Source organism: Delphinapterus leucas, chromosome 3 (genome assembly GCF_059928025.1).
Source record: "Delphinapterus leucas isolate spDelLeu-1000000601 "Yukka" chromosome 3, BTC_Dleu_Yukka2, whole genome shotgun sequence".
Lineage (NCBI taxonomy): Eukaryota > Metazoa > Chordata > Mammalia > Artiodactyla > Monodontidae > Delphinapterus > Delphinapterus leucas.
Window position 1 is genome coordinate 127,476,286 of NC_143131.1, and position 20,844 is coordinate 127,497,129.

The window sequence follows — 20,844 nt, forward strand, 5'->3', positions numbered from 1 at the left end:
TGAGAAAATGGCAGCCTCCAGGAGGGTTCATGCCAATTAGTACTCCCCAGAATTACTACCACCAGTGTCTGTCCCCGCAGTGAGCCACAGCCGACCTTGCCTCCACAGGAGACCCTCTAATACCAGCAGGTAGGTCTGGCTCAGGGTCTTAGGAGGTCACCGCTTTTTCTCCTGGGTCCTGGTGCGCACAAGACCTTGTGTGCACCCTCTGAGATTAGAGTTTGTTTCCCTCTGTCCTGTTGAATTCCTGCAGTCAGTCCCCTCTGGCCTTCAAAGCCAGATGCTCTGGGAGCTCCTCCTCTCATTCCCGGACCCCCAGGCTGGGGAGCCTAACGTGAGGCTCAGAACTTTCACTCCTGTGGGAGAACCTCTACGATATAATTATTTTCCAATTTGTGGGTCGCCCATTTGGCAGGTGTGGGATTTGATTTTGTTGTGATTCCTCCCCTCCTACCATCTTGTTGTGGGTTCTACACTTTCTTTGGATGTAGGATAGCTTTTTTGGGTAGGTTCCAGTGGATTTTTTTGTTGATGGTTGTTCCAGCAGTTAGCTGTGATTTTGGTGTTTTCGTAAGAAGAGATGAGCTCATGTCCTTGTCTTCTGCCATCTTCTAGGCAAGGTTTCTGAGCAGCCCCTGCATGCTGAAAAGGCTGCTCTGTGCTCTGGGTACAGTGGGATCCAATTAAACAGTCTCCTTCACAGCTGCTTGTAGGTTACCAACTAGCAGGTGACCTCTAGTTCTGTATTTTATGAATGTACCACAGTTTATTTTTTAATGTTCCCCCATCGGTGGGCTTTTCGTTAGTCTCCTGGTTTTTGCAGCTGTGGATGTTGTTAACAGTAAATGTCTCTGTTGCCATTTTTTAACCTGCAGGTCTCTTTAATGTGGGAAACAAGCTGCTCGTGAGCCTGGACTTGCTTTTTGCAATCCGAAACCAGATCAAGCTGGGAGAGGACCCCAGAGTATCCATCAGCACTCTTCTGAAGTCAGTGCAGGATCAGACAGGTAAAGGTTGGCTTCCTCCGTTTCCCCAAGGTTAGCTCTAAGCTCCCTGGGAATTTTCAGTGATGGGCTTTCGTTAACATAATTACCTTGGAGGAGAGTCTGATATTTTGAAAAGAAGACATTCTTGACTTCCTAACACACTCCTCCTCTTGAATTTTACGAATGCCAAACTTTGGAAAGCATGAGTCTTTCCACGTATCCAGAGACCTTCAGCACAAGGTTAAACAGACTTCATAGAAGCTCATCCTTTGGTCATAGGTAGACTTGGCGTTACTACAATGGTAAGCAGACTCATTCTGAATACACAGCTTCTGGAGGTCTGCTCCCATTTCCAAAGCTCGTGCTGAGACATGAAGGTGGGCACCACCCTCCTTATTATTAGAAATTGTTTTTCCCTTTGCTTTCCTCATTTCTTTCTGTTTATGCTTTTCCCATCCCTTCCTACAGAATCCAGGCCCCCTGCCCCTTCCCTGCTATGAGGTCAGATGGAGTAGAGGAAAGGTTCTAGGGTCAGACAGGTTTGTGTTTGAGTCTGCACTATAGCACTTAGTGGCAGTGTGGTTTTGAGTAAGTTACTCTCTGTGCCTCAGTTTTTCCAGTTATTCAGTGAGGATAATAATACTCTTGGCTCATAAAGATGTGAGAGTTAAATGAGAGAATGTATTCAAAGCTCTCAGCATAGCATCTAGGTCCTAGTGGGTGCTGAGTACAGGGCAGCTATAACTCTCATTGGAATTGCCCTTTGAGTTGCTGCCTGAACACCTAATGGCTAGGGTGCTTGACCCTTTGGTGGTTGGTACTCTTGGGTGTTCTTAGGAGAGAAGCAGCCTTGCAGAATTGCTATTCTTGCTGGCCATTGCTCATCCCCTGTGGCCTCCAGGTCTTCTTCTGTGAACTTCTCAGAGCTCTTGCTCTCCTTCTAGAGAAGACTCTTACCTCAGAGGAGCTGAGCCAGCTGCAGGAGCTGCTGTGCAACGGCTATTGGGCTTTTGAGTGCCTCACTGTCCGAGACTACAATGACATGATCTGTGGCATCTGTGGTGTGGCCCCCAAAGTGGAAGTTGCCCAGAGGAGTGAAGAAAATGTGCTGGCACTAAAGAGTGTGGAGGTAAGTGCCTCTTGGTCACCACAGGTGACCTTTAGAAATGTCTGCACACTTTGGCAGCCACCTTCCTACATGGTGTTTCCAGGAGCAGATGGCTCTAGTTCTTTCCTGGGTGAGGTGAGTAGCTTTTTCTTGCCAGTTCCCAGGTTTTCATCTAAGGCAGGCCAGATGGAAATGGAGGCACTTGTTACTTATTCAACAACAAATTTATTAAACATGAACTATAGGTGCACTTTTTAGGCATTTGGGAAATGACAGTTAAACCCACGGAGTTTTTGAGCTCAGGGAGCTCACTTTCTGATTTGCGGAGACAGGAGACAAACATTAATAATTGTGTATATTATATTAAAATACTACTAATATATATTATATGTAATACATTAATTTAAAGTAACAATAACAGTAAGGCAGGTTAAGGAAGAGAGCAGTATTGTGGGAAGAAGGGGCTCCTGCTTTATAGAGGGTGGTCGGGGAAGTCCTGTCTGACACAAGGGCATTTGAGTAGAGCCGTCTGAAGCCCATGTAGTTTTCAGCGGGAGGAACATTCCAGGCAGAGGGAGCAGCAAGAATGGGATCTGAAGAGGGTTTGCTGGGCATGGTTGAGGAACAGAAAGGTGGCCGATGTGGCTGGCTCTGTGAGCAGCGTGTAGAGTGGTTGGATATGTGAGGTTCAAGAGGCTACGGGTGGCCCGGGCCATTGTAAGGACTTCCACTGAGTGAGATGGAGAGCCCGTGAAGGGTTTTGAGGAAGAGTGGACTGATCTGACTTAGGTTCTTAACTAAAAAATGTTCACACAAGGATAAAACCAAACTCAGATGGCTTTATACATTAATTCTAACAACTATCCAAGAAATAAGATTCCAGTCGTAGAAGAATAGCAAAAGTGGATATAAGTCATTGTGTAAGACCATATAACTGAAAACAAAACCATACCTTTAATATAAGCTGAAAATTTGGGCTGATAGTACTCATGAATATAGATGTCAGAGTTCTGAATAAGATAATTGCAGAACAAATCTGACAGTGAGTAAAACAAAATCATGACTAAGCTTATCCCAGGAAGGCAAGATTGTTTCAGCATTAGAAAATATACTAATGTAATTCAGTATTTAGCAGTTTAGAGGAGAAAACCCATATGATTATTTCACTGGACGTCTAAAAAAGGCTTTCTTTTTTATTCAGCGCCCATTATGATAAAACTCTTCACAAACTAAAACTAATAGGGAAAATTATTTAACCTGGTACAGGGAATTTTTCAAAAATTCCATAGGTGAACTCTTTCCCATCATCATGCTGAGAGGTCTGGTCTGCCTGCATAGGTGTGGAGTGCCCCATGAGCATGCTAGTAGTAGCTTTCCATGTCTGAACTCTACCACAGTGACTCTTTAAGCACTGGACCTGCAGCTCACTTGTTTGCCACCGGGAGTGGTACAGGACCTCTGGAGAAAAGCTCTGGTGTATTTTGACACGGCCAGCTGAGCATATTAGGGATTTAATGCATATTCCTCTTTCTCTTCCCAATTAAAAAAATAAGTGCATACGCTGATCAAATAGTTCTGTTTTGAGGGTGGTGGTGTATAATGAGATATATGAAAACAAGCATAATGCTACTGGAGCCTTCTAAGTGTTCCCTGTAGGTAAAATGAACTGTAAAAAAAATTTCCTTTTGTGTGTTATCTCACAAAGAGGCTGTTTCTAGACTCATTCAAATCTGCTTGTCTAATGGAAATATTAATAGTGCAGCTATGATTTATTGAGCATTTTATTACATATACCAAGTTCTTACTCTGTACTCAGTGCATTACTTTCTGGCTGACTTCTCAACCCTGTGATATTTTTGTAGATGAAGGGGGCTTGCCCAAGCTCATCCAGTCAGGAAGGGGTGGAGCTGGGATTTGACCTTGGTCTGGCTCCCTCACTCCAGAATCTGAGCTCATAAGCACCACCATGCTCACCAGTACCTCCTGGGACCCTGAGCTCTGGTTTTTTTTTTTTTTTTTTTTTTGCGGTACGCTGGCCTCTCACTGTTGTGGCCTCTCCCGTTTTGGAGCACAGGCTCCGGACGCGCAGGCTCAGCGGCCATGGCTCACAGGCCCAGCCGCTCCGCAGCATGTGGGATCTTCCCGGACCGGGGCACGAACCCGTGTCCCCTGCATCAGCAGGTGGACTCTCAACCACTGTGCCACCAGGGAAGCCCCTGAGCTCTGTTTTTTTAAACACATCTGGTCACAGGCTTTTGGCTCTTTGCTCTCTAGAATAGACAGAAGCCCGCCTCCCTGCAAAAACTCACATATCCTAGTCCTGCCTGGTACCCGCCTTGTTCCGATCAAGGCTCACTCCTCACAGAATGGAGTAGCATTCCCTTCACTTTCCGTATGCGTGTCTCTTCTCTTCTTTGTCTCTGGGTGTTTCTTTCTAGAGACCAGGACTTTTTCTCCCTTTTGTGTGTGGAGTGCAGAGTTGGGTAGTGCGTACGAGGAGAGCAGGCTGGGGGTGTTCTAAAGTCAGTGAAATAAAACAGAAAGGTATTGAACAAAACAAACGTCCACGAGGAGATTGTAGGGTTGGGCACGCCTCTTGGGGACTGGTAGAGGAGGACCCTCTGGACTGATAAGAGACGTCTCTATGTGGAGCAATGGTTCTCAGACTTTGTGGGCATAAGAATTACATTGGGCAATGATTTGCAAACTTTAGTGTGAGAGGCTTGCTGGGGCCCACCCCCAGGGCTTCTGATTCAGTGGGTGTGGAGTGGGCTGAGCATCTGCCTGTCTAACAAGTTCCCAGGTGCTGCTCATGCCACTGGTCCACGCTTTGAGAACCGCTCACCTAGGGAATCTTTTAAAAATGCAGCCTTAGGGATTTAGTTCATACAGATGGAGGTGCAGCCCGGATATCAGCATTGCTGAGTATCGCAAATGATTCTGATGAGGTAATAGGATCAGGGTCTCACTCTGAGGGCTGCATAAGAGTGCTTACAAGAAGAAAAATTGAGTAGCGCAGTGCTGAATGTCTACAGTAGGTAAGTACATGCTGCACGTAGAGGAGATAGCCATGTGCTGGCATGGTCTGGGAGGACCTTCGGGAGGAGGTGAGGGATCAACAGGGCCTTGCAAGTGGGTGGAGTGCCACTAAGTTTTATTCTGATGATTTCTGCCAGCCAGGCATAAGGATTAAGGGCTTGGGCTTTGGAACTAGATCTTTGTTCACGTTCTCGTTCAGACTGCCCCTCGCTCCAGTGCTCTCACCTCAGGCACCCTCAGGCTTGTATAGTAGTAGTTAATTAGTCAGTGTCTGGCACATGACAGGCAGTGGTAGCTGCCCTCTCGTGGCGAGGCAGGGAAGAGGACATGAATAAAGGCATAGACGCAGAAGGGACTTAGGTCTTGGGGAGTGCTGTGGTGTGGGAGAAAGGAATGAGGCCAAGGAGCAGTTTGGCACTAAGATGTTAGATTCGGGGGTGTCCCGGCAGTGTGTGGCTGTCTGACTCCTTCCCCCTGCTCAGCCTGTATGGAGAAGGTAGGCTGTTGTGTTGCTGACGTTCTGTGGCTCCTACAGTTTGACCTTTTTGTCCTGACCTTTTAGTTCACCTGGCCTGACTTCTTGGCCTCTAGTGAGGTAAATGTGGAGGACTTTTGGGCCACGATGGAGACAGAAGTGATTGAGCAGGTGGCCTTCCCCGCCAGCATCCCTATCACCAAGTTTGATGCCTCTGTTATTGCCCCCTTCTTCCCACCACTCATGAGAGGAGCTGTGGTCGTCAACACTGAGAAAGACAAAAACCTGGATGTGCAGCCAGTACCTGGTAAGGCCACCTGGTAGCTGGGGTCAGGGAAGGGTCCCATCGCGTCTGGAACATTGTCCATGGCAAGACAGCATGTATGGTTGAGAGGGGGCCAGGCCCACCTGGAGGGCTCTTTCTGGAAAGATAATGACAACCTGTGACAGAATCCCCTGGAGATGAAAGTCACGTGCAGAGTGTTGAAGAGCTGCCAGCCACATTGTATAGGACTGACCCACATAGCCCACTGTCAGCCTTCTGGGATGCCCTACACCGAACAGTGGGAACCCTCTGAAAAATGCTGATGATAGGGCTCCAGCCCCAAAGATTCTCACTGAGAGATGTAGGGGGAGGCAGGGAGTCTGCCTTCTAAACAGGTCTTTCACATGGTTTTTTAGATGCTCTGTGCTTATACGTTGAGAAGCCCTGGGCTAGCTCTTTTGAGGGCGTCAGTTTCTGACAACTTGGGTTTGATTCCCAGCTATGCTCCTCAGTGACCATGTGACCTCCACCAAATCCCTTCATTGCCCTGAGCCTCTGTTGCTTCATTTACAAAGAGGGCATGACATTGCTACCCACCGCCTAGGTTGTTGTGAAGATTAAGTGAGCTAATACAGTTAGAGTGATGGCCTACTTTTTTTTTAACTGCAACTCAGAGTAAGCAATAGGTTCTACATCGTGACTCAGCGTGATGGTCATATAAGTAACACGTCTGTGTATATCTGTAACTAAAACAACTTTCATAAAACAGTACTTTCCCTTACCAAATGCAACATACTTGATTTTCTATTCTATTTCATTTTTAAAGTCCTGGATATGACCTGCTAAATTGATTTTATAAGTAAGGCCCCTGCGTAGTTCTGTTGATCAGGTTCAGGAACATAGTGTATAAAGAGCATTTTTAAAATGAGAGCTATTACTGTTCCTCACGTTGCTACAGTTGTGTTAAGAATCTGAGATCATGGTTCTGGAAGAACTTAAAAGGTTAAAAGCTGACCCATTTCAGGGTTCTTTGCATGGGTGCTGTGCAGGGTATCTCCCCTAGATGTTCAAAGGCAGAAAGCTGGCTCTCAGAGACTTCGGATATCTGTAGAAGCTTAAGACCTGCCTTGAGTCCACCTTTCCCAGCCCCCAGGGCAGTGCTCAGGGCAAAGCCTGCTCGACTGTGGACCAGGCCCCCTTGTTCCCATCCTCGTGCGTGAGGGACTCCGCAGGACCTCAGGTGGCTGGCAGTAGCGCCCTCCCATTAGCACGACGTCTCTTGCAGGCAATGGCGGTGCCTTGGTACGGCTGCTCCAGGAGGGCACCTGCAAGCTTGAGGAGATCGGCTCCTACAGCGAGGAGGAGCTGCACTGCCTGTTGAGGCAGTGTGGCATCCCCTTCGGGGCAGAAGACTCCAGGGTGAGTCTCGGGGCAGCGCTGGGGGTAGGGACTTTGGGAGCAGACTGGTGGGCCATCTTTCTGGGCAGGGATATGAATACCCGTGACTGGGCACTTGTGTTGGACACAGAGTGCTGGTGGGCAGGGAGGCCTGGGAGATAGCCAGCAGCCAGATTGTGACATGCACGCAAGGCCTTCCCATCCAGGCAGTTCCTCTGTTGAGGTAGTGGGTCCAGACTCAGGTTCAGGAATCCAGGCTCTCCTGCTAACTGTGTGTGGCCTTGGATAAGCTGCCTTACACATCTGAGCCTCATTTTCCTTATTTGCAAAGTGGAAATAACCAAAATACCAACCTCATGAAGTTTGCAGTGTCTAGTTATCACCTATCCAGGCTCTTAGAAAACAAGCGCCATGGCATCCATAGAGCAGGATGTGGAGGGCTGTGTGTATTTTATCCATACATTATGTACTTCCCTTCATACTAATGTGCTCTTGAAAATCTTATGCTTCAAGTTCAGACTCAAATGTTGGCTCCTCCTTGACACTTTCCCTGCCCTGTAAAAAAAATAGAGAGAACCCAGGCCTCAGAGTCTGGCAGCTTGATCAGTCTGGCTGGCTCTGTCTGTGACCTGGCCCTTACAGGGCCTCAGCGTCCCCATATGTACCTAAAGGACATTGGGCTGGTGAGGCTCCAAGGCCCAATCTGGCCTTAACAGTTTATTCATTTGCTTTGAGTGAGCATTTGGTGCTGTGTACCAAGCCTGGTCGCTTAGCATTCACTGCTGTGTTTAATCTTGTCCTTGTGCTCTAGGACCAGCTCTGCTTCTCCTTGTTGGCCCTCTACGAATCTGTTCAGAATGGAGCCAGAGCTCGACAGCCCCCACCTCATCTCACAGGGGGTAAAATCTACAAGATGTGCCCTCATCAGGTAGGAGGATAACGAGGAAGAACTCAGGGTGAAATTGTTCGTGTCAGTTGCCCACACAGAGGATCTGGTTGATCCAGCTCGTCCTGGAGCTGGCACTTAGGTCACTGGGCAGCTGTGGAATTGCTCCTCTGGGTCATCACCAGTGAGTATTAGGCTCCCTGCTGTGCGCTGGCCCCTGCGTCAGCTGTTGAGGGTACAGAGGTGAGCAGCGAAGATGTCATTCTATTGAGAGAGAAAGTCACCGTGGCTTGCGGCACCAGCTCTGCAGGAACTAGACAAGGACCAGAGATAGAAAGTAGCGGAGAGGGACCTGCTGTCTGGGGGGCAGCCAGAGGCGGCTGAGAGCCCCATGTAAGCTTGGGAAGGGATGTGACCACTATGTCCTGAGCGGGGAGGGGTCCCGGAGGCCAGTTCATGTAGAGCTTTGCAGGCAAGAGTAACAGTTTGGGTTTTCTTCTGAGAGTGATGGGAGGGGCCCATTGGATGGTTTGAATGGGAAATGGTCTGATTTGGGTTCTAAGAAGATCACTCCTTAGGCCCGTAGAGAGCATGCACAGGGTAGGCGCCAGGATAGCACTGGGAAGGCTGTGCCCTGTGGGACACAGTCGTCCCAATCCAAGAAGATGCCAGGGTAGAAAACCCCCTGAACAGTGCTAAATGGGGAAGAGGGCTTCGCAGAGCCTCCACTTCACTGAGTGGGGCAGGGCGACTAGCTGTCGAAAGAGAGTCAGGTCGTCAACTCCTTTAACAACCCCTGGCAGGTCAGAGCCTGCTCAGAGCCTTGTGTTCATGTGACTGGGGTTCATCTCAGGAGAAGCACTTGACAACACAGGGATGTGAGAGCTATAGGTCTCGGGGCTGTGGTGGGCCAGTGGTATTACTTGGAGGCGAGAGCCAGGACTGGTAGGTGTGAAGGTAGGGAGGTAGAGGCAGAATTCTCCAGTGGACACACAGCTGCCCAGCAGTGGAGTGGTATTTGGGGGATTTGAGGAAGGCTGTGCCTTCATCAGGGGTTCTCGTCTGGACAGCACCATCAGGGTCTGCTCAAAATACAGCTGCTTAGACTCCCCCTTCAGTGGCTAATCCTGTAGATTTGAGTGGGACCCAGGAACTTCCTCCTCGCTGCTGGTGCCATGCAGCTTGGGAACCACTGGACTAGACGGGGTTTGGTGGGGTGATGTGGAGGGTGGGGTTTGGAGGTGATGCCTTGGTGGGTGGGGATGGGGGGGAATCTCTCAGCCTCATTTGAGGCTCGGATGCTCCCAGCTCTTGTCCCAGGCTGCAGTGAGCTGGCGACTTCATTTAGGGCCAGAAGTAGGAGGGAAGCAGAATGTCATGGGCTTTGGCAGGAGGGCGTGACCTCAGTCATAAAACCTGATTGTCCGTCTTCCTGGGAGGAAGCGAGTGGACCTGACTCGGTCTGTCAGCAGATTGGCTTCTTCACCCTGTGCTGTATTCCATCTCCCCACCAGGTGGTGTGTGGCTCCAAGTATCTTGTGCGGGGCGAGAGTGCCCTCGACCATGTGGATCTGCTCGTCTCCTCCCGCCATTGGCCTCCTGTTTATGTGGTCGACATGGCCACACCAGTGGCCCTGTGTGCTGACCTCTGCTACCCAGAGCTGACCAACCAGATGTGGGGGAGGAATCAGGGCTGTTTCTCTAGCCCCACGGAGCCACCTGTGGTGAGTTCCCTTCTGAGGAACTGGGACGCATCCCCCGGGTTCGTCGGGAAGACCTTCTGCGAACCATCCACCACCTTTTTTCTCCACCAGTGTTTTGTCTCAGTGCTCTGGAACCAGCATTTACTCCACAAATTTTTACTGACCCACCCCATGCGTGTGTGTGAGGCCACAGCATGTCATCTAGGGTGACCCCAGGTATCTTGGGGTCAAGGGGGTCACCTTGCAGTTAAGCCTAGAAAATTGCCACCTTTGAGGACACTGTGCATGCTGACATACTAAAGGCCCAGACCAGCCCTGGTTTGGCTTTGACCGAATATGCTGCGTGGCACTCCTTGTGTTGTGATCTAGAGGCACAGTGGCTTAGAAAACGCTGACCATATCAACCCCTTTCCTCTAATTAAAAGGGGAAAGTAAGGGCCCGAGGTGAAAATGGACCTGTCGAGTGTCGCACAGCAGATGAATGGCAGAGCCCTGTATCAGGCTGTGGTTCTTAGCACGGGCACATGCCCTTGGCTAGAAGAGACGTTAGGACTGGTAATAGGAAGGGGCCATCACTGTCCTCACTTGCCTTAGTCCATGGGGCTCACTGGGTTTGTAAGGTTGGTGTGAGGCATCTGAGCCTCCGTGGGAACCACTTCCTTCCTGTTCCCCTGCAGCCCCAGTCTGATTGTTTAGGCAGATATAAATATTAGCTCAGGTAATCCAGCATCTGCTCTGGGAGGTGGCCACTGTTACTGTCCCCATTCTCACATGAGGAAACGGAGGCACAGGGGAGGAGGAAAGGGGGACTTGGACTTGCCCCGGGAAACGTGTTATGTGGTGACGGTAGGACTTAAGCAGAGCTGGCTCACCCACAGCTTTCACTCTCACCCGTCACACAGCTTGGACCTTAATCTTCCCTCACTTCACAGTGGCTTATCATCTCCCTTGTAGAGCGTGTCCTGCCCAGAACTCTTGGACCAGCATTATACGGTGGATATGTCGGAGGCTGAGCACTCTGTCCAGCACCCGGTCACCAAGACTGCCACACGGCGCATCGTCCACGCAGGCACACAGCCCAGTCCTGGCGACCCCAGTGCTGGGCACCACTCCTTGGCCCTGTGTCCTGAGTTGGCGCCCTACGCAGCCATCCTGTCCTCCTTTGCGGACAGCAAACCAAACAGCGTCCGCCAGCGGCCCATTGCCTTTGACAATGCCACCCACTATTACCTCTACAACCGCCTCATGGACTTCCTTACCAGTCGCGAGATTGTCAACCGGCAGATCCATGACGTTGTGCAGAGCTGCCAGCCTGGCGAGGTGGTCATCCGAGACACCCTGTACCGCCTCGGGGTTGCTCAGATCAAGACGGAGACGGAGGAGGACGCTGAGGAAGAGGAGGTGGCCACAGCTGCAGAGTAAGCCGGGCTCTTGTGCAGGGACCGCACCATCTCTCTCAAGCCATAGTAAGGCCCTTGCCCGAGGCAGATCCATCCAGGGGACCAGCCTCTGATGCTGGGACTGACCAAAGAGCTTCCATTTCCTGAGCACGGTGGAGCCCAGGGTCCTTGGTTCTCAACCTTCTGGGGGTCGGGACAGGCACCAGGACACTCTTTGGGTGGCACCATATGTTCAGTAAAGGGGCAGGGAGGCTGAGAGAAGGCAGGTAGCTGCTGGCTTCCCAGGGGTGCCTGTGGGTCAGGGTGGAGGTCCTGGGTGGGCTAAGGCTGCTGAGGTTTCCCTCCCCCCCCCCCCCAGGGACACCGTTTCCAGCCCCTGCGGCCTGTTGCCTTTGACTCGGGGCCTTGGGGGCTTCATTAGCTCCAGGGGTCCTTCTCCCAGAGGAGGAATGCATTCCCTCTGCACCCACATCTGGGAGCAGCTGAGAAAGGGTGAGCCACAACTCTCTTCCAGGCCTAGCCTCCCTGCCCCAAGCTTTGAGGAAGAGGATCCCCTTCCTCCTTTCCTGGTCACTGCTGCTGCAGCCTGCATCCTCTCTGGACCCTCATCACAGAGGGGATGTGGCCCGTGAGCATGATGTAACCTGGGGGCAGTAGGAAAAACTCCCTTCTGTGAAGGGTAAGCAGACTGGGCCATAAGGAAACAGCAGGACTGGCTCAAGTGCCCAAAGTTTGCTTAGGGCACGGGAATTGGCCGTGTTATTTAATTTATTGAGAGGAGTGGAATAGGTGGCTTTTTTCCCCTCCCTCTTCCCCGACCAGAATAAAGTTTATTAAATTATATGGTTTGGGTGCAACAAGAGTCCATTCCAGCCTCATTGTATGCAGCTCAGTGGGGTGGGGCACTCACCGCCGAAGGATGGACGGAGGTCCCCGGGAATCCGCATGGCACCAAGACCAGAGGCCAGCTGTGTTAATGCTGTTAGTTTAATGCTGACAGAGACATCCCACAGCGTGACTGTTAGTTATGATGAGTCAGCCTGGAGTGTGTGCTGCTTGCTTGGTGTGGCCAGCCACACGGGGGCCCCTGCCTTCCAGCTCAGAAGGGCGGGCAGGTGGGGCCGGACAGAGCACCCCAACCTTTAGCTGCCACCTGGCTCATTGCAGCAATACCAGACCTAGGGTGGTTGGGGCCGTGGAGAGAAGGCTTAGAGGGCAGAGAGGGACAATTAGATTCTTACAGAGGAGAGTCACCCTGCTCCAAGGGCCTGAACCAAGTGCAGCCCTGAGCACCGGCCTGCTCTCCTTGATCCACTCAGCAGGTGTTCTTCCATTCGGCCAAGGGCCAGGGAGCCTTGTTTTTTCCTCAAGGTTTGGGCAGCTCCTGGGGACTTCAGTCACAAAACCAGTCCCTTTCCCTTGAAACAGGAGGGAAGGCGGGGAGGAAGTGGGAACAGGCTAAGAGTGAGCTGGGTATTCTCCCAGTTGGCATAGCACACATGAGGCCACAGCACTGAGAACTGGCGGGGGTGGGGCGGGGCTGAGCCCCAGCCCCTGACTGGCAGTGATGGCCCAGGCCCTGGGAGTGGGGTTCTCTCCAACCTCCTGTAGCTCCCACATTCTCGAGTTTCAGAGCTGGGCTGTTGAGGGAAATGACCGAGGGCACAGTCTGTGTTCTCCCCGTGGTGCAGAGGGGAGAGAGTGCATCCCTGGGGTCACCTCCTCAGCAGAACTCGTAGTTGTTGGGTTGCAGCAGGGGCTGGGCAATGCGCCCCTGCTCACAGCAGCCCAGGTGCTCGCTGGAGCTCTCCTCCTCCGGCTCACTGCTGCTGCTTGGCAGGTTGCTGTAGTCCTGGGTGGGGGGATGTCAGGGGATGGTCAGAACTGATCAGTCAGGCCCGGCTTTAACCAGCCACCCACCCTGAGCCTGGCACCACTCACCTGCTCTCTTCTATCCACTAGAACCTGCTCCTGAAGGAGGGAGCAGATTTGCTGGAAGGTGGGTCTGTGGGTCGGCTCCAGGGCCCAGCAGGCCTGCATGATGCTGTATCTGAGGCAGGACAGAAGCTACTTGTGGGCCTGGGACTCATCATGTCTGTGCACACACGCACACACACTACAGGGTCCTGCCCCGCAGAGGTCCCAAAACCAAGTCAGAAGTGAGCTTTGCACAAGGCCAGTGCGAAGTCCTTGGTGTGCATTATCTAATCTTTCCAGTAACCCCGGGAAAAGGGGCTTTTTGTCAAAATGGGCGTGGTAACTGAGGAGGAAAAAAGCTCAGAGATGCTCTTTTGCCCAAGCTCCTAGGATGAAGAAGGGGCACCCCTGCTGCTTGCAGGTAGGTTTAAGAGGCCAGTTGATGGTAGGACTAAAGTGGCTGAGGAGCTAGCTGGCTGAGTGCACCCACCTTGGCAGTAAGCGCCTGGGTGGCATATAGGGAGCAGCCGTGGAGAGACAGTGGCTGGAGAAAGATGCAGTGGGTGAGATGGGCCAGCGAGTGTGGGGGAAGGCTGTGGTGAGGGCAGGGAGCCAGTGAGGAGCCTGGGGTGGGCTGGCTGGTGTGAGGCAGTTAAGAGGCTGCAGCGGCTGGCTGGCTATGCTGAGTGAGAGGCTGGCCGCCACCACAGAGCTCCAGGACAGGGGAGGAAAGAGAGAGCCCTCTTGAGGTCATAGCAAGAGTCTGAGTTAAACATCTATCATCCGTCTTAGGGCCGCCCCAGCTGAGAGCCCTCTTTGAGAATGTCCCCCGTGCTACCTGGGAAACCAGTGGAAACCCTGAAGTTGATAAAAAGGGGTCTTAGTCCACTGTGGGCAAGTGGAAGCCTGACCCTGGAACGTTGTGGACAGGAAAGACAGGCCACACACCTTCCCATCCACTTCCAACAAAGCCTGGGGTATTCTTCCTCCCTGGGGTCCTTCACTTACATGTTCTTTGGGGCAAACGCGGGCTGGGCCATTTGGTATCCGTCCTTCACCAGTTTATAGAACTTGCTGTTCACCAGGATGCCAGGGTAGGGGTTCAGGCCTGCAAAGGACAGGATCATGGAAAAGACCATATTCAGTGCTCACCGTCACCTTCCCCCACACAGCTTGGCAGGGCTGGGTGTGCGGGGTCCCAGCTGGACTGCGATAATAGAACAGCAGCTCCGCTTAACAAGCGTTTACTATATGCCGGGCACTGCAAACGGCTTAGGCTTCTAGGACGTTGAAAGTCTTCAGCCAGGCCTCATCACACCCACAAAATTCCAGCACAGGCTTTGGAATAAGAGCTTGGTAGAGGAGTACATTGAAGGGCTTAGCCCAACTTCCTGTGCCTAGTGCTCCAGAAATGGGAGCTGTATCTTCAAAGACACGCATGTTTCAGAGAGTGAGGGCAAACAGCATTCTAGGAAACGGCAACTGCACAAGCAGACAGGTGAGGAAACCGCCTGGAGGGAGTGCCTGTCCAGGTAGGGGGTGTGCCCCGCCCACTCCGGAGCTGCAACGCTTGGTTTTAAGATACTTCGCCCATCCCTGCACTCTTAGCAGCCCTTGCTCTGCCCTGACCACCAAGTGTCCTGGACTAGCATCCTCCACGAGGTGTAGGACACCGTGGGTAACCAAACACCAGTCAGCCCCACGCTGAGCCTGCACTGCGCCAGCGGCTTACCGAGTGAGAAGATCTCCCAGAGGAGGATACCGTAGGACCAGACGTCGCTCTGAACTGTGTAGACGCAGTCGAAGATGCTCTCTGGGGCCATCCACTTCACGGGCAGGCGGGCCTGGCACAGCAGACCCCAGTCACCTTGCACCCTGGGTCACCACCCCTCACCAGCCTGGCCCAGCCCTCCCAGCACTCACGTTGCCCTTGACGATGTAGTTGGAGTCATTCATGATGTCCCTAGCCAGACCAAAGTCCCCAATCTTGGCCACATGGCCACTGGTCAGCAGCACGTTTCTGGCTGCCACGTCCCGGTGGATGCACTGAGGGGAAGCACTGTAGGGTTAGCCTTGACCCCCCCGCTACCTCAGCCCGAGGTGCAGGAGGAACAGCCAGGACCCCACCCAGAAGGCTTGGGGTCCTCCTCGAGGAAGTGGGCATCAGTTTTGGTCCTGTACCCTGGATCCTGTCCCTACCTTCTACCGAGACCCAGGTCTAGGAAAACTTAATGTGGGCATACAGTCAGTGTTGAGAAACCACCATGACTCTGGCCCTCTGGCCCTGCGTGGCAGGAGCTGCCTCAGAGCTAGGTGGTCTGCACGGGCCCAGGAGCAGTGAGCCCTGGGGCTCCTAACGGGAGCAGGAGCTGCCACCTTCGGGGCCCTGCCATTCCAGGCCCTTCCCTAAGCAACTGCACGCGTCGTAACCCAATTCCACCTTCATGCCGTTCTACGATTGTGCCCGTTTCTATAGGTGTAGAGGCCTAGGCTCAGAGAGGCTCAGCAGTTGCTCAAAGCCACACAGCAAGCGGCAGAGCCAGCATTCAGGCTCTAGACTCCCAGGCCTGTGTTGTAAGGAGGACGGCCCCCTTCACACACTCCCTTTCCTCCCCCTTGTCCTCACCCATCCAGCCTCACGGGGTGTTGGCTGCCCCTGCGGCCCCCCCCCCCCGCCCCTCAGACCCTGGGTGACCATACAGACCATACATCATAGGGACCTGTTTTCTGACTCACGTTCTTGGAAGCGAGGAATGCCATGCCCTGGGCCACCTGGCTGGAAAAGTGGAGCAGGTCACGCAGCTCCAGCAGCCGTCCGTTCTCCTTGTCCAGGTCTGGTGTGGGGAGAGGTGTCAGGGCGGCCTCCCCCCCTCAACCCAAGCAGCCCCTCTCGTCTCCCTCAGCCCTGATACCTCCTCCGCACCTTGCTCAGAGAATGAATCATTTGATGAAGAAGTGGAGACGGGCCTCATCTCCACATAGGTGTCCACACCCTGGCTGGAGAAGCCGCTGTCCCTGCATAGGAGAGGGGACCGCGGGCTGGTCAGTGCCTGTCACTGCACTGCCCAGCTCAGGCCTCTCCCAGCCACTCAGCAGAGAAAGGAAGGGACCTCAGGGTCAACTTGAACTTCCCTTTCTGACACCTCCTTTGATCAGTGACCTCTGCTTGGCCATCCAGTGAGGGAGCTTACAACCTGTTCTCTCTTTGGGCAGCTCTACCTGTTAGAAAGTTCTCCACTGTTCCTAATGCTGATCTGCCCCCGGGCTGTTCCTCCTCCTGGTCCTCACTCTGCCCTCCAGAAGCATCTCCCTCTTCTCTGGAACAGCCCAGCAGGGCTTCGAGCATATTCCAGGGCCCCTTCTTTGAGCCCTCTTGTCTACATCACGGCTCTCCCTTCTGGCTGCACGTTAAAATCACCCAGGGAGTTCCAGATACTCAGACCATCAAACCAAAGACTTCAGAAACTCTAGGGGTAAAACCCAGTCATTCCCACTTACACATTAATCCAGGCAACTCCCGTGTGTAGCCAGAGTTGAGAACTGGTCTAGAGCAGTGCTTCTTAAACTTATCCATGTGCGTATGAATCACCTGGGGAATCTTATTTAAATGCAGATTCTGACTCCGCAGGTTTGGGTAGGCCTGAGATTGTACATTCCTAACAGCTCTCAGAAGCCTGTGAGCCTGTGCTTCGGGTGGCTGTTCAGGTTGAGAAGCCCTGCTCCACATTGAATAGCCACCACTGCTTCTAATATTCCAACCAGATAGGAGTCTGGACCTCTCACCTCCTGCTCCCTCTGTGATACAGCTGTGCACCTTGACGATGTCCTTACTCTCGTGTTCCCAGAAAAACAAGCTAGTGCTTTATTTATGGTTTGACCATTAAACTATCCACTCCCTTGGTCTAGAAAGTGTACTTCTATTAATGTAGCCTGGGATCTCATTAAGGACTGGTTCACATGCCGTTTGCCCTTGCAATCACCCGACTCGGAATCCTTTCCCCATCTGTAGATTTGAAGATGGAAGCTAATACTTGACTTCAGTTCTCATTTTGAGTTGCTCTGGCCTGAGTTTCCAGCCTGCTGAGGCCCGGCGTGAGCCACCCACTCAAAACGGTGTCAGAAAATCAGAGAAAATCCCGCCAGCCCACATACTCGAGGTCACTGGGTGGAGTGAAATGGCCTCCTTCCCCTTTTGCCTCCCCTGGTTTGGTAGGTGACATTGGTAGGATAGGAGCCCAGCGTATATATACCCTTGTTCTGACCCAGCAGCCTGGCCCTGAAGCCTCACAAGCCCCGAGTCCAAGACTCCCAGGAGATCAGTGTAGCTCAGGTGAGCACTGGACAAGGAGTCAACAGAGCAGAATCCAGCCAGGCTCCACCTCTGCCCTTGACTCATGTGTGACACAAGGGCCACTTCCTTTCTCTGGTTCCCCAATGTGGCTCTGTCCATCTGCCTCTGGGTGGCTTCCAGGAATCACAGCATTACAGAACGAGAGAGCAGAGAGACCCTGAGGGGTTCAACCCCTGATGGCTTGCTGGGGAAGCTGAGGCCCAAGTGGACCAGGGACCTGGCCACAGCTATGCTGTTTTGCCCTTGCTCATTCAACGCCCGAAAGACTCTATCCCACTTCTGCATGGCTACTCAAAAGTGGAATGGGTGCCCTCCAGCCCCCGACAGCACATGCTATGGGAGAAACAGGGCCATTATCCCCAAGATTTGCCCATCGCTAGCGAGGGCCCCGGATGGATCTTGGTTGATCTTTTACGTATGATAAGATAATGATTTCATTAATGCCCATCTCCACCAGACTATGAGCGGCCCATCTTTGCCCTCAATACTCCCAGAACATAGTAGGGGCTCAAATATTTGTTGGATGATGGGAATAAATAGGAGGAAAACTGAATTGCCCATATAATATGGGTGGCTACTCCGCACAGCACAAACGGGAAGGTGAGGGCCACGCAAGCCACCCACCCCTGAGCTGACTTCGGGGACAGACATGGGGGCCCCACCTCCCAGTCCTGGCCTCCTTCCTGTCTTTCACCAACCTGCGGATGTATTTCTTTTCCAAGTGGATGTTCTTGTAGCCGGTGCCTGCCTTGGGGTCCTGGCCTGGATTCAGGCTGGGTCCCAGCATGGCCTCAGCCTTCCTTCGCAGAAAGTTGAGTAGGTCGCCATAGCAGCAGTACTCAGTGATGACCAGGACAGGGCCTAGAGCAGCCAAGAGTGGGGTCAGTGCACCCCTAACACACCACCCCATGTGGACAGGAATATGGGGCGGGGGCAATAAGAACCTGGACTGGAACTCAGGAGCCCCGGGTTCTAATCCTGCCTGCCTATAAGCAGCCCTCTCTGCTTTCTGGGTGACCTCAGTGACCCAACTGTCTAAAGCAGAGGAACCTCCAAAAAACTGTAGCTGAATAATTCTTTCTTCGAAGGAAATCTATGACAGTTCCACACAAGTCAAAGCTGCTATAGGAGAAGAGATTGGAGCGGACTGAGAGTCCCAACAGGCCCTGGGGCACTTCTGTGGGCCCTGTGGTGAGTGTCCAAGCCTCTTTGAGTGGGGGCTTCCTAAAAGGTAGATTTGAAGGGCTTCACTCCAGACCCATAGCGTCAGACTCCCTAGAGCAGGGCCCAGGCATCTGCGCTCTTTTCTCCTTTTCCAGGTGACTCTGATGCCCACCCATGTCTGAGAGCCACTGAGCAGATCTCACAGAACTGCCTGTCATCCATAAGCAGCTTCTGACCAGTCCAGGCATCTGGCCTAGGAATTCAGGGGTTGCTGAGACAGGGATCCCACCTTCACTTTGTGGAGACGGGAAGGGGAAGATGGAGTGAGGTAGCCCTGGGACCCTCAGACACCCAAGAGGCCCCACCACGATGGGCCCCCATGCCTGCCAGGGCCCCTTACCTCCGTGGGTACAGGCTCCCAGAAGGTTGACTATGTTCTCGTGCTGGCCCAGGTGGCTCATGATCTTCAGTTCCGACATGAGGGCCTCCTTCTCGTCAGCGTGAGCCGTGGCTGGGAGATGGGGCCACAGGTCCCACAGACAGAGAAAGGGCAGGACATGGAGAGCCATGCACACAGACGCCCAGGGGAGCAAAGCAGAGGGGACCCAGAGCCCCAAAGCAATCAGAAGCCGAAAGAGGCAGGAGAAATGACGACACACGATGGGAGTTACGGGGAGAGAGAGAGGAGAGGTGGCCTGTTACTGAGCTGATTTTGGGTGGCAGGAGACCAACCTGTGGCCAGGCCATAGGCCAGGATGGCCTCTGTGCACCTGAGCCCCTTCGAGGCTCAGGCAGAAGCCCTTCCACACCCAGGAGTTAGAGGGAGCCGGGAGCTCACAAAGGAAGCCAAGAGTCCTCACCCCCGATCCCGGGCTCTGTTCCACAGGCCCTGACAGGCCGAAAATGAGGGTGATGCCCTTGGCATATACCTCCCTTGGCATATACCACCTCCTACCCTCTACCCCAAACCTGCTTTCTGCACTCACACTTCAGCATCTTCACAGCCACCTTCAGAACAGCATCTTCCTTGCCCAGACCGAAGGCCGTGGCCTCTACCACCTTCCCAAAGGCGCCTGCTCCAAGGGTTTTACCTGCCACACACAAAGCCTGCTTAGGTCCCGGGGCACCTAAGGACCCACAGGCTCCCTGCCACCCACGCTGGCCCTGTGACAGGAGGGCGTGTTGGGTGCTGAGACCCTGGCTCACCAAACTGCAGGTTGTTCCGGGGGAACTCCCACTTCTCGTTGTAGGGCAGCTGGGTTGGGTCGATGAAGGTGTAGCTGTTGCCCCCGTAGCTCTCAATGATCTTCCAGCGCACCTGGTACTTGGGCTTCTGCAGAGGGAGAGGGAGGAGGCATGGGTCAGCTGGGCCTGGCAGGTGGATCTTGGACATCATCCCGACCCGGGAGGACAGGGGCTGGGCAGTCCCACCGCACAGCGGGAGGAGGTCGGTGTGGCCTGCGACATGGTGAGAGGGGCTGTGTCATCTCATGCCCACGGCACCGAGAGCCCCGTCCCTGCCTGGCTTGGCCTTACCATGGGACCGTCCATTCTCCAAGCCTCAGTTTCCCTACCTGTGTATTGAAAGATTTGGACAGGACCACCTCTGAGGGTTTTGACAGCTCTGATAATGTGGTAATTCCTGAGCCAGGAGGGAGGGTGGAACTGTAGATCCATCCATGCATCCATCCATCCTCCCATCCAATTATTACTTGTTTGTTTTATTTTCACTTGTGGTAAGAACAAAATTTACCATCCCAACCAGTTTTGAGTATACCGTTCATTAGTGTTATATACAGTCCCACTGTTGTGCAACCAACCTCCAGAACTCTTTTCATCTTGAAAAGCTGCAAGTCTGTGCTCACTAAACAACAACTCCCTGTTACCCCCTCCCCCGAGCCCCCAGCCACTTATCTCATGCATCTGACTGTTCCGGGTACCTTACTGAACTGGAATCATGCAGGATCTGTCCCTTTGTAACTGGCTTATCTCACTTAGCATGATGTCTTCAAGGTTCGTCCATGTTGTTGCCTATGTCAGCATTTCCTTCCTTTTTAAGGCTGAATATTATTCCCATCCAAATATTTCACCGAGTACCTATTTGTTTCAGGCATCGTTGATTCAGAGTTTGACAAAACAAGAGTCCCTGTCC

General features: G+C 52.8%; 2 protein-coding genes across 7 annotated transcripts in view; one reads left to right on the forward strand and one right to left on the reverse strand.

Moving 5' to 3' along the window:
- The window catches only part of HMGXB3 (HMG-box containing 3), a 58,513-nt gene extending 46,410 nt beyond the window's left edge, over positions 1-12,103 (forward strand). For 5 of the 6 annotated variants that reach the window (XM_022590094.3, XM_022590098.2, XM_089909542.1 and 2 more), the window contains 7 exons: positions 876-1,007; positions 1,931-2,115; positions 5,696-5,915; positions 7,159-7,292; positions 8,083-8,199; positions 9,672-9,881; positions 10,815-12,103. In XM_022590094.3, coding sequence (XP_022445802.1) covers positions 876-1,007; positions 1,931-2,115; positions 5,696-5,915; positions 7,159-7,292; positions 8,083-8,199; positions 9,672-9,881; positions 10,815-11,282 — 1,466 coding nt within the window. In that variant the 3' untranslated portion in view covers positions 11,283-12,103. Of the gene's footprint in view, positions 1-875; positions 1,008-1,930; positions 2,116-5,695; positions 5,916-7,158; positions 7,293-8,082; positions 8,200-9,671; positions 9,882-10,792 lie in introns of all 6 variants that reach the window. The other variant, XM_089909545.1, reaches the window with a different exon arrangement.
- Positions 12,104-12,229: 126 nt separating this feature from the next.
- CSF1R (colony stimulating factor 1 receptor) overlaps positions 12,230-20,844 on the reverse strand; it is a 30,277-nt gene continuing 21,662 nt past the window's right edge. The window contains exons 11-21 of the mRNA XM_022590100.2: positions 19,899-20,025; positions 19,679-19,783; positions 19,093-19,203; positions 18,227-18,389; positions 16,101-16,192; positions 15,914-16,011; positions 15,101-15,223; positions 14,910-15,021; positions 14,186-14,285; positions 13,202-13,310; positions 12,230-13,112 (exon numbers count right to left, since the gene is read on the reverse strand). Of these exons, the coding sequence (XP_022445808.1) occupies positions 12,984-13,112; positions 13,202-13,310; positions 14,186-14,285; positions 14,910-15,021; positions 15,101-15,223; positions 15,914-16,011; positions 16,101-16,192; positions 18,227-18,389; positions 19,093-19,203; positions 19,679-19,783; positions 19,899-20,025 (1,269 nt within the window). The 3' untranslated portion in view covers positions 12,230-12,983. The remainder of the gene's footprint in view (positions 13,113-13,201; positions 13,311-14,185; positions 14,286-14,909; positions 15,022-15,100; positions 15,224-15,913; positions 16,012-16,100; positions 16,193-18,226; positions 18,390-19,092; positions 19,204-19,678; positions 19,784-19,898; positions 20,026-20,844) is intronic.